At 56.9% G+C, this 12,504-nt stretch overlaps 1 protein-coding gene across 6 annotated transcripts in view; it reads right to left on the bottom strand.

The window, feature by feature from the left end:
• The window catches only part of MBP (myelin basic protein), an 83,278-nt gene that overhangs the window by 20,719 nt on the left and 50,055 nt on the right, over positions 1-12,504 (bottom strand). For 3 of the 6 annotated variants that reach the window (XM_031441733.2, XM_031441732.2, XM_064480454.1), the window contains exons 4-5: positions 6,816-7,252; positions 183-260 (exon numbers count right to left, since the gene is read on the bottom strand). In XM_031441733.2, the coding sequence (XP_031297593.1) occupies positions 183-260; positions 6,816-7,252 (515 nt within the window). The remainder of the gene's footprint in view (positions 1-182; positions 261-6,815; positions 7,253-12,504) is intronic. The other 3 variants (XM_031441735.2, XM_031441734.2, XM_064480455.1) reach the window with 1 other exon arrangement.

Consider the following 12,504-nt stretch of genomic DNA (forward strand, 5'->3'; position numbering starts at 1 on the left):
TCCTCTTGGACTTGCTGAGCGCTCCGTGTCTGCCCGGCGCTGGCTTTCCCAGGAGACGGGGCAGTGGGTCAAGGCTCACTCCCAGGGCTCGTCCTCGTAGGACCCACCCTGAATCAAGAGAGGATGTCTTCCTCCGCGGCCGCAAGTTGCCACCACGCATGGGCGGGGGACGCTCACCTTACCTGGTACATGTTGCACAGCCCGGGCGGCCGGCGGGCAGGAGCGGACGGCGGGCTCCTGCTCTGCGTGAGCCACGGGACCTGCCGGGCAGGGGGGACAGAGTGGCCAGTTGAGTCCACGTGGGTGCCGTGGGTGGAGCCCCTGGGCCTCCTGCAGGTGTGCCCGTGACCTGCTGGCCAGACCCCGGCAGGTGCGGACGGTGAGTGGGGAATGAGGGTGTGTGACCACGATGGAAGACGGACCCGCGAGAGCCTGCAGAATCGGGGGACCCGGGGAAGGCGGTAGGGGACAACCCCCAGGGACGCCGGGAAGGAAGGATGGCAGGAAAAAAGGAGCAAGAAGGAAGGTTTCGGAAACGATCCCTTTAGAGTCTATTCTGTTGCTAATTATGTGACCAAAGTTTCTTAAAAACGTAGCTGGCATCAGTCATGGAAGATTTCCAAGACGGCAAGTCCAGCAGGCCTCTGCCAGGCCACCTGACGGGTGCAAAGGCTTTCTGAAGCCTGTCTGGAGTAACTTTTACACTGTTTTATTTGTGGAGTTATTTTTTCCTTTTAGAGCAAGTGCGTTCGCATCTGCCCTGGACTTAACAAATGGAAATCATTCCTGCTCTGGGGTGGGGGGTCGTCTGCGGGGTGTCACTGTGGGCCCTCCGTGTACTTCAGGGTAAAATGAACTCATTTAAGAGCAACGCAGGGCTCAGAAGTCACTCCAGCAGACCCCTGGGGCTCCACGTTCTCCTGGACGGTCTTCCTCGTGCTTGGTGACGTTCAGGAGCAAGTATTAATAGGAGTTTATACTCCTTCACGTGACATCTGCATTAACCTGCGCTCTGTTGTTATACAGCTTCCTAAAGAGTGTTTGGCCCTAACTGACTGCGTTTTCCCTGCCCCATCGGCTGTGAGACAGCACCTGCTGTGCCAGCCAAGTCTGAGCGATGCGGGGGTGAATATTATCGCAGGACCAAGGTAAGTGGCCTGCAGGGAGGTCCTCTCGACTGTCCACAGCGGATACCAAGAAGAAAGATGGAGAGAGAGAGAGAGAAGCAGCCTTACAGGGTCAAGAGATGAAGTCAGTGTCACAGGTTTCAAGAGACGCCTTCGACTGGCTATAGATGAAGTGGATTTTTAAAAAACAGGTGAACGGCTAGTTATACATGGAACTAAGCAGCAGTTGTGACACAGAAAAATATTAAGGCGTTCTAGAAATGCTACTGTGAAGGGAACACACTACAGAGTATTTAAAAGTGTGTCTCAGTGGATAAAGCTGTGGAGTCTCTGCCCTGATGAGGCCTGGTTGCCCCCCCCCGGGGGTGAAGCCCCTCAGAGGTGGCACACCTGGGCAAGTCCCTGCTGCACTGGGTCAAAAGACTTTTCTAGTTACTTGTCCTCTATTTCAGACAACGTCCTTTCTAAATGAAGAGGCATCTCTTGGTGACATTTTTAGGCAGCTCTGGGGGCGGGTGTTCAGCCCCCTCTACTGCCACCCTGGCTTCCTGGGCGCTGGCGGTGCAGCCCGGGGTGGGGACGGAGCCCACAGCTCTGAGACAGGGCGCCCCCCACCACCAGTGATTGACTGGCTTTCTGGACCCCTCCCTGGAAGCCTGCCCCTCGGGAAGCGGTGGGAGGAGGGGGACCAGCCCTCTGTGTCTGTGGGCAAGCACACGTGTCCAGGTGTGCTCAGGACCAGAGAGGGAGGGCACCTGGGGAGGAGGCGTGAGGAGGCCCCCGCCAGGGCTCGGGGGAGGCAGGAGGAGCCCCTCCCGGAAACCATGTGTCCAGCTTACAGAAGAGCTCATTTTAATTCCTCTCTCACCCTGCTTTTTACTAATTTCCAGCGAAGTCAGATGACTTCCGAGCATCTCGGAATGTGGCGATGTACATAATGGAAAAATTCTAGGATAACTTGTGAAACCAGAGTGGGAGGAGATACCTCTCCAGTTCCGAAGGCTAAATCCATACCTCAGTGATTCCCACGTGAGGTCTGGCGAGCGTGTTTTTCCCTAATGCTGAGATATCCCCTAAGATGTCAGGCTAAGCTCTCCATCACCTGAAGGATTGCCTGTTCCGTTTACCAAAAGGAAAATCAATGATGATGGAAAGAAATGACATAAAGTGGAAATGACTTTAGAAGGAGGCCAGTTAGAACCAAGGTCTGCTGGCAGGATGCGCGGTCCAGACGAATGGAAGGAAATCACGTCTCTGCTCCTTTTTCTAGTTCACCAACAACCCCAAGCTTGCCCTCGACCGCAGACCCTCCCTGGCACCCTTGAAGGAGCCAGTCTGCCTCTCCCTTTAGGTTCATCCTGGAGTGCTGCTTCGCCCCCTCGTAGTCCCCTCCCAGGGAGCACAGTCACTCAATAAATGCTGCTGAGAAGTCCTGTGCCCCCGACACACAAGAGAACGGTCACTTCCCCCGACAGGTGCAGGGCTGTGCTCTGAGAGGAACACTAGAAACATCAGGCAGAACGAGGACAGCCATACCAGGAAGGCCAGGGCGCCACACTCTTCATGGAGAAGAAAGAATGAAACGTCTGAGTGTAAAGGCAGATGCGTGAGAACCGTCCGCGTGTGCAGCCGTGGCGGGTGCCCTGGCCCCAGACTCACCTGTTGGCAGCTGTGCCAGGGAAATGCCAGTCACACACTGTGCTTAGTAAGGGAGGGACACCAAAAAAAAGCAACTTAAAAAAAACTCACATGCAATTAGTACACCATCCTCAGGCTGTTAGAATGTTTAATAAATGCACAAAAGGAAGAAATATATAAAAAGCAGAAGTTCATCACAAAATCAAATTGGGATATAATCGCCAGAAGGCAGTCACCATTAAATACATCAACGTACTTTACAAATGTTTCACTCAGCACAGAGAACGCGGCAAAGTCACCCCCGACGCGGGGACGGCACATCCCAATTTTAACTCTCGCCTGTTTAAAATCGGTGTGGAGACCGCAGGAGGACACGGCAAAGCGCTGGGAGCTGAGCCGGGGAAATCACTGATCAATAATCCGTCAGGGTAATGACGCTGCAAAGGAATTCCTGCAGGAACGTGTATGGGTGCAGAAATAAACATGCCCAGCGCCTCTGGAGTTTCTCCAGGACGACCTCTGGCCAAGTCCGTGGCACATGTATGTGCTGCACGGCCGGGTCCTTGCCACCGACACTCACGCTGAGACCCACGTTGGTTCTGCGAGCATCACTGCTCCTCTGTGAGCGGAAACACGCTGAACCAAGATGCGTGAGTGCCGTTCCACTGGCTTTGGGGCTGGACCCACTCGGGGCGGGGCGCCCTACTCAGGCCCTGTGTGCTGTGTCCTCCAGGCCATCTGCCGTTGTCACCCTCCCCCGGGGGTTACAGAGCACAGCTACAGAATTCGGGTATCGTGTTAACAGTGAGGAGGTAAGTTACCACAGAACTAAAATGTGTTAAGTGAAATTAAAATGCAATGGGAAAAAGTAAGGAGACAGAACGTGGTGATTAGTTCACAAGCCTGATTCTACCCCAGAGCACTGAAGGGCAGAAACAGTTTCTATCCCACACACCCAAAACCACAGGAAGTCGTACTGCACGCTGAGGACGGGGCGCGGAGACTGGCGGGTGATAAACGCAGCTTCGACCACAAAGTAAACGGAGAAAGGCAGGGGCTGCCACCGGCCTGCAGACTTGCTGCGCGACACCTCCAGGGACGCAGGCTGGTGCGGAGGGAGGAGACGCAGGCCTACCCTGCCCCTTTCCTAACAGGTCACGTCCTGTCTGGGTGTCACATCTGTGTCCACCTGAGTCACTTTCCAAGCTAATGTGTCACGGTTTTGGTGTCCAGCCTGAGGATTCGGTGTCGGTCCAGGGACAAGCTGGCAGGCGGGTCTGATGGGTGGGAGGGGGGACGAGGGCAGCTTGGGAGACCCCTCCTCCTGAACCCGAGCCAAGGCAGCGTGATCTCCGTGCCAACCGCCACCCATTCCTCACCAGGCGGCACATTCCGGGGCCTTGGAAACCTGGTTCTTAAGCAACAACCCCGTCGTTCTCTGGCGACAAAGACTCGTCGTCTCTATGAATTCGCTTGTCATTTCTGGCTCTCAAAACATTATGCCTCCTCAAGGCTCTCCCTGAATGTCAACTCCCGGCCACACGGAGGGCGGGTGCGCTGGCGCATTCCGAGGACTGGGGGGCGCCGCTAACCCCAGGGGAGGGGGGAACAAGCAGCCCCATGTCCCTGGGCTCCATTCGGCCTCACATGACTCTACCCTAAAGGCCTACTCTGTGCAGCTGAGCAGAGTGACTGCTCCCCCAGACACAGGCCAGCGGAGCCAGGCCGCCGCTCCAGGCTGGGGTGCCCTGAGCGTCCGGTGCCCCTTAGATGGTTATCTTAGGAGCAGAAAATGGGGAAATGGGCTTTTACAATCATCAAGCCTTCGGATTCACATCTTTTCTCAGACTTTCATCCGAAGGACCTTTCCAGCTTGTGAGAAAACAAGGGCTCTCCTGACTTACAAAGACAGCAAAGCGAACAATGAGCCACACTAATAAGCACCCCGACCTCGCAGCCCTGTGGCTGTGCCGCTGGGGGGAGCGTGTTTACACGCACGCCTCCAGGGTTTAAAAGCAAAGAACCCACAATAGAAGAGGTGACCTGAACGAACACTGCCAGGAACCCCCCCCCCCCCCCCCCCGCTGGTGCATTTGCAGCAAAGTGACTCAGCAGGCCCGTGAGCCTGGCCTGTGTCTGTGATGAGCAGCTGGTCTGTGACACACGGGACTTGAATGGGGTTCTGTGGCATCAAACGGCAAGGCTGTGCAGTTTTAAATCTTTATTCAACATCCAGTCATGAACAGAATGGACACTTCGAAAGTGCAAAAACAAGTCTTTAAATGTTGTTTTTAGTTTTTTAAAATCCTGCGGAAATGTTTTGATTTCTCTGGACCCTCGATGATCCAGCAAGACGATTTTGCAAAGTGGAGGCCCACTTCGGAGACTTGGGGTCTTTCCTTTGGGAATGTCGAAGACGAGACTAAATGCAATGAAGCCCGTACATTTACATAAAGGAAGGGAAACAGGGACGCAGACCAGGGGCTCAGTCTGAGAGGAGGGCACAGGGGCCGGCCGCACGCTCACAGCCGTCCCGCGGCGGGGCTGCCCTGTAGCGCACGCCGCGGCTACTGCGCCCTGCCGCGCGGGCTGGGCGGGCTCTTCCTGCGCCTGGTGGGAAGCAGGGCAGTGTAAGGTCTCGGGACGGGAGGGGTCGCACGCGTGCCAGGTGTTTGCACAACAGCGAGGTTTGCTTTGACAGCTGTGCTTGAAATTAGCATTAGACCCGCATTTCAGGGTGAGGGGAGACAGCCCCGTGTCCAGGACACCCGAGGAACCCATCAGAGAATGAGTTCTGTCAGCACGTCAGGCACCTCGAGCGCCACTCACGCGAGGTCCTGCCAAGCGTCAAGTGACAGGTCTCAGCTCTGAGCAGGTGCCAGAGAGGCTGGCCGGGCCCAGAACCTTGACGCCTTAATACAAAAGGCGGAGCGACACCTGAGATTGTCTCCAACCATTTCAGATCGTCAGTCACTTTAAGACTTAAAGGCGGAGACTAAAGCAAATTCGAGAAGCGCCTCCACTCCCGGCGCCCCCATGTTGACCACGTTCCGTTAGGATGCCGGGGGCCTCTGCTCCAGAGCCTCGGACGTTCCCTTTCAGGCCTTTCAGCTGAAGCACAGGGCACGGCCGGAAGCCTGGCTGCATCTCAGGTGCTTGGTAAGCACACCCGATAAACCGAGTTTGCAGCAAAACCTCACTCCTCCCAAAATGGCCCACCTATATGACACCCTAAGAAGTTGGGGGCCACGAATGCCATGTGTTTGCCATCCGATGCCCCTCAGGGATTACCTCTGCAGTGAGACGCCAGCCACAGACGACCTCCTCCCCACCCAGCCCAGAAGCCAGCGTCGCAAACCGACCACAATAGGAGCATTTTTCTCTTGTGACACATTTTTATCTGCAGAACACTTAAAGAGACTTCACAAATGCTATACTCAAACTAATGGAATACCGAAATAATACAGTTTTGATTCACAGACACGTTCATCTATTCCCCCACACAACTCACTCAGGCAGAAAAGAATATCCACTCAAGGTGAATTTAAATTTTGAGTTTGTTCAAAAGTCCTCAATCAACATGAAGCTAGCAGCACTGAGTCCAAAAAAAAAAAAACAAAAAAAACTGGCTGACCTCAAAGTGAAGCCCCAGAACGTGGGCAGAGCCAGCAGAACAGCCACAAAGCCCCCAGGCATGAGACACAAAAGCCCCCAGAATGCGATGGTTTTTCTGCAACGCCCACAGGCACGCCCACCCCAGAGACGAGGTTCACAGCGCTCTCCAATCCAGAGCCACATCCCGACCGCAGCCCTCAGGAGCAGGGGCAGAAGCGTGGGCTATGGGGAAATATGAGAAGCAGAGACCCAGGCCCCCCCTCCCCCCGCTGCGGACCTGATAGCATCTCCAGCGAGGACCACTGACCCCCGACAGCACAGAGGCTGGCCCACGTCCCCTCTGAGGGCTGAGCTCGCCTGCGGCCCCTTCCTTTCCGTCTACACCACAGCGGCCGCACGCACTCCGGGCTCCTCTCTCTACTCCTCAGAGCTCACCTTGCCTGAGCCCCGCTTGGGCGCGCCCCTGTCGGCGCCAAAGAAGCGGCCGAGGGAGTCGAGGATGCCCGTGTCTCTGTGCCTGGGGAGGAAGGCGTGCCTGGCGTGGTCCATGGTGCTCGCCGAGGCCAGGTACTTGGATCCGTGCCTCTGGGAGGGTCTCTTCTGTGTGGCCATCACATCCAGGCCCTCCGGAGCAGCGGCACTGTCTTCTTGGATGGTCTGAAGCTCGTCTGACTCTGAAGGCCTGTCTTTGAAGGTGTTGTCCTCCCTCCCCGGGGCATCTCGGGAAAAGAGGCGGATTAAGTGGGGGCGGCCCCCGGGGTCAGCTGGGTTGGCGTCGGGCCAGGCATTCTTTGGGTCCGCTGTGCGCTTGGAGTCTGTCACCGCTGTGTCCTGCGAGGGGGTCCCATTGTTCTGGTCCGCATCTGCCTCGCCTGCAAACAACAGTGAGATGTGAATACGGCCGTGCAAAGCAGGGTGCGGACAATGCAGCTTTCTTCCCGGGCTGGTGGACCCGCCGTCCCCTACAAAATCCACAGGATGCGCGGAGCGCCCTGAAGCTCCAGGCGGCCCCTGACCGCCTCGGGCAGACCTGGCCTGAGCACCCTGCTTGCAGCCCTGTGTCTCAGAGGCCCTGGGAATGGCCTCAGGTGCTCCAGATTTGGCACCAGGCCTTCCCAAAAAACTGGCCGGAGCCAACCCAGCAAAGGCACACACTCTCCCCTGGGTACTGTCATCGCTGCGGGGAGACGCCGGGACTGCAGGCACATTTATGGGACGTTTACCATCTAAACGGCCACTGTGCATAAGCTAAGCGTGTTGCGAGCAGGCATTCGACAAAAGGTATTTTTAGTGTCCTTGCTAAAAATGGAACCTCCCACATCTTTGGCAATTCACGCCTTACAGAAATGGGGCATTTAGAATTTTTTAGTTTCCAGATTCCACAAGAGGCCTTTTGCAAGAGAGAATTGCTTATTCAGGACATTTTGAGTTGGCTTCTCTTCTGTAAGTGGTGACAGTCAGAGAGCTGATGTGGGAATGGGAGGTTTCAGGTTGCAGACCACTGCCCCTCAGCTTCCCGCAGAAATAGCCTTTCTCTCAAGACTGAGGTGGGCGTAAATGAACGTCGTTTAGCTGGTATCCCTTCCAAAGTTTATTGTTTATCCACAGAAAATGTGGTTTACTCACACTTTCCTGTAATACCATCCAGCCATCGAACCTCCCGACAACCTGTTCACTGATGTTTACCAACATCACCCAGCCCTCCATCCCCCCAGCCCCCCACCCATCCACTCATCCACCCAGCCCTCCATCCCCCCAGCCTCCCACCCATCCACTCATCCACCCAGCCCTCCATCCCCCCAGCCTCCCACCCATCCACTCATCCACCCAGCCCTCCATCCCCCCAGCCTCCCACCCATCCACTCATCCACCCAGCCCTCCATCCCCCCAGCCTCCCACCCATCCACTCATCCACCCAGCCCTCCATCCCCCCAGCCTCCCACCCATCCACTCATCCACCCAGCCCTCCATCCCCCCAGCCCCCCACCCATCCACCCAGCCCTCCATCCCCCCAGCCTCCCACCCATCCACTCATCCACCCACCCCTCCATCCTCCCAGCCCCCACCCATCCACTTGTCCACTCACCCATCCACTTACCCGCTTATCCATCCCCAGCCACCGTCTATCCACCCATCCATCCATCCACCCTTCCATCCTTACTCAGTGCTAGCAAGTGTCATGGACCACACCAGATGAACAAGATGTGGTCCCTGTTGCACAGACACAGATGACAATGCATGCTGTGAGCTGAGTGTCCCCTCTGATGGTGTGCCCACACCCGGACCCCCAAGACCTGTGAATGTGAACTTATTTGGAAATAGGGTCTTTTGCAGAGTCATCAAGTCAAGATGGGGTTACACTGAAGAGGGGGCCCTGACCCAATGACTGCTGTCCCTCTAAGGAGAGGGGGGTGGGATGCAGACACAGACACTGAGAAGCGGGCATGCGACCACGGGAGCAGACGCTGGCCTGAGGTGTCTACAGGACACCTGGGACAGAGCGTCTCCAGAGCCTCGGGAGAGCATGGCCCTGCCACACCTGGCCGCAGACTTGGCCTCCGGACTGTGAGGGAAGACGCTCCTGCTGCCCCAAGCCACCCGCTCTGGGCCCTTTTCTGTGGTGACCCCTGGAAGCAGGCATGATGTGTAACTCCGTATCAGGTAAGGCACTTAAGGGAAGAGCCAAATAGGGGGCCTCAGGGAGGCTGCTTGAGGAACGTCTGGGTGAATGAGATGTGCCGTCTGCGGAGCAGGATGCCCCGGGCAGGGCTCCTCAGGAACGAGCTGGGCTGGTCCCGGAGGGAGAAGCAGAGAGGCCTGGAGCTGGGGGTGTCCTGTGCAAGGCCTGAGGTGAGAGGGAGCTGGCCAGCGGAGGGTGGGGAGGGGGAGGGGAGAGGGTGGGGGTCGTGGGGGAGGAGGGGAGGGAGGTGGCGGTGGGAAGGTGGGGGCAGGGGGGAAGGGGTTGTTTGAGACAGATCACCAGGCGGTGCAGGACTTCCAGGGTTGAGGTGAAGTGATGACATCTTCTAGGAAAGCACCCAGAGACAGCCAAGGAACGGGGTGCAGGTGGGGCCAGACGTCAAGGGAGGCGAAGCTTCAGCCCAGCCTGCAGGTGAGCCCGGGTGCAGGTGAGCTAGGCTGCAGGTGAGCACAGGTGGGAGTGGCTACGGTCCAAGGGAGAGGGAGGGTGCAGGGCCAAGGTTGTGTCCTGCGGCGGCAAGAAGCTTCGGCCAACCTGGGGGATGATGGCAAGGGGCGTGGTTTCCTTTCGTTACAAATACCTGGAAGCTTTTATATCCACAACACACACTTCAGAGATACATAAATTACAAAAGCCAAATGACTCCACACTCTGCCAGCAAAGTCGCAGGGGTCAAGAGGCTGTCCCATGAATGACACTCACCATGAAGTCAGTAGACTGACCCACGTTTTCAAAGCAGAGAAACTTACTCCCCAGGGATATCGAAAACGTTTGCTGGGGTCCCAGAGCAAGGCCAGCAGCCAGACCCCGGGATCCTGCTGCGGTCTTGCGCGCACAGCTCTCAGCTGTGCCTAATGCCAGCCATGCCACCAGCCTCAGAAACACCCCACTAAGAATATGGCACGTCTTCCACGGCCACGGATAAATTCAGCCACAGAGAACACCAATGTTTATCTCCCATCTAACCCCTCCCTGCCTCGCAGCAGCACGAAGCAGCGACTGGAAGCTGCCGTGGCCGGCACGGAGCTGCGGGCTTCTGCAGGGCCGCGGTGCGCATCTGCAGGTGCCCACAGAAGGAGCCTGATTTTGTCGCTGGGCTTCAGCTTGCGTGGCTGATATAAGTTAACACAAATGCAGAGAGTCGGCAATGGCTGCATTGTACGTGATTCAATGCATTAATGAAACCCGAGCGCATCTGAATACTAACGTTTTCACTACAGTGAGCCTTTGTGTCCCTGAATATGGCTGTTTGTGAGGCACAGAAGGGCATTTGTGTCCCGAGAGTAGCTTCTCCCGGGACACAAGGGGCACCGGGAGAAGTGAAAATCTGTGGATCTGCAGCATTTTGGGGAAGGACAAGTGCAGTTTGAATATGTCGATTAATAACAGCTTTACTCAAATTAAAGCCCGGTGCGGAGTTTTCATCTAGACTCGAGTCACGGGGCGGAGCACTTGCTGCGCGACCGGAGAGGCCTGCATGCGGCTTTCCCAGAACGTGCACGTGTGAGGCGCTCTCTCGGTGTTCAGATTCTGTAGGAAACTGCAAGAAAACTTCTTTAAGAAGCCCACCTCATCTCTCCACTAAAATGACCCCAGAAAACTGGGGAGCGCAGGAAATGCAGTGGACTTTTGAGGATGGTGACGCGAAAGTCAGGGCACGGCTTCCCGGACCGTCTCTGAGACACAGTGGAGAGGGGTTTCTGGGCCACAGAGACACCTGGCAGGACAGGGCGGAGCTAGTGGAGCAGCGTCTACTGTCCGGAGAGACCACAGGTGTCACCACCCGAGGGACACTCCCACCCAGAGTCTCGGGTACCCCTGAGGCCCGTGCGTCGCGGGCTCCCCTCCTGCCGCATCCCAGCAGGCAGGCGCCCTGGGTCCGCAGCATCGCCTCCGCCTGCCACACCGCTGACCGCGGCTGCCTTTTGCCGCCTTAGCTGGGTCTGCTGCGAGGTCTCCGCTGAGCCCCTGTGTCTCATGGCGTGCGGGGCGCCCCCCGCACAGCGCTCTGGCGTGACCGTGATGATCTCCAGCCCGCGGCTCCCCTGCCTCGGGCCCTGACAGGCCCGACGGGCCCCGTCCCAGCGCATGCGCCCCTCTCCCCATCCTTGGCCTCTGTCGTCCTGACAAGGCCGCTGGGCCTGCCCTGCGTCCCACCCTGACCCTGACCCTGACCCTGACCCTGACCTGCCTGGGAGGCCCGCCCTGTTGGAACCAGGGGCTCCTCGCGTGTCCACGGCCCATCTTGCCCAGGAGGCCACCGGCAGGGCTGGGCCCTCGCTGCTGCTCAGGGTGGAGCGAGTGGGCAGCTGCAGTCTCTGGGCCAGAGGATCCACAGCTTTTGATTCTGGGACACTCAAGAATCCAGCAGACTCCCTGGCCTGTGAAAGTTCTGGCCCCAAGAACGACACTGACTTCAGCCCGAACTCTCAGCTCCCACTCTGCCTCCTGCCTCCCGCCTCCAGCACCGACCGCAGAGGGGCTTTTGCACATATAACACTTCCTACACACTCACTTCCCCCCACAGGACATCCATCAGATATTTTGATAGATAACAACATTTGTTTATTCATTTTGAGGGCTTTTACCTACGTTTTAACCTTGGCTTTATGAAACAACTATTTTTGGTGGCAGATCTTACTAGGTTTACAGCCCAGATTTCAATTTTAGTTGTTTGGAAGATTTTCAGTTCTTATTAAATTACAGGGAAAAAAAAAAAAAAAAAAACCAAACCCTAAAACCAAAGTCAGCAGGAGGGGAGGGCGCTGCAGTTCAGGGGTAGAGTCGTGCTTAGCACGCACGCGGCCCTGGTTCAATCCCTGGTACCGCTGCTAAAGCAATCAACAAATCTAATCACCGCCCCAGACAAACGCTAAAGCCAAAGTCAAAAATCATCTGATTAGCTAGGTCTGCCCCATCACAGGGACTTCTCCTGACTCAAAGCCACGGGTTCCCAGTTCACTGTGCCCCACACTTCTTCCTGGAGGGCCTGATGGAGACGATCTCCTGAGATGCCCCGTAGACGCCAACCCCAAACCACATCCTGGTCCTCTCTGACAGGGCCTGGAGTGCGGAGGACAAGCTGGGGTTTGCCCTGTTGACACAGATGCCCAGGCAGTGGTCAGGAGGTCCACCCAGGTCATCGGGGGCCCTGCCATCCAGCCTTTATTTTTCACTTTCCCTGCTGCAGTGTCGTTGGGTGCCCGAGGCAGAAACCGCTCAGAGACAAGCCCGCAGCAACCTGGCCTGGGAGGCTCTGTAGAGGGCGGTCTCCTCCTGGGCTGGGAGGACCTTTGCACCAGGATGGGGACGCGGGCGCCGGGGCCCTCGGGAATGTCCCTCTAAATACACAGAGCTCGGAGCAGCTGTGAGCCCCCTGTCCTGGCGCACTGAGCAGCTGTCTCCTGAAGTGACTCACACTCT

Source organism: Camelus dromedarius, chromosome 28 (assembly GCF_036321535.1).
Source record: "Camelus dromedarius isolate mCamDro1 chromosome 28, mCamDro1.pat, whole genome shotgun sequence".
Taxonomy (NCBI): Eukaryota; Metazoa; Chordata; class Mammalia; order Artiodactyla; family Camelidae; genus Camelus; species Camelus dromedarius.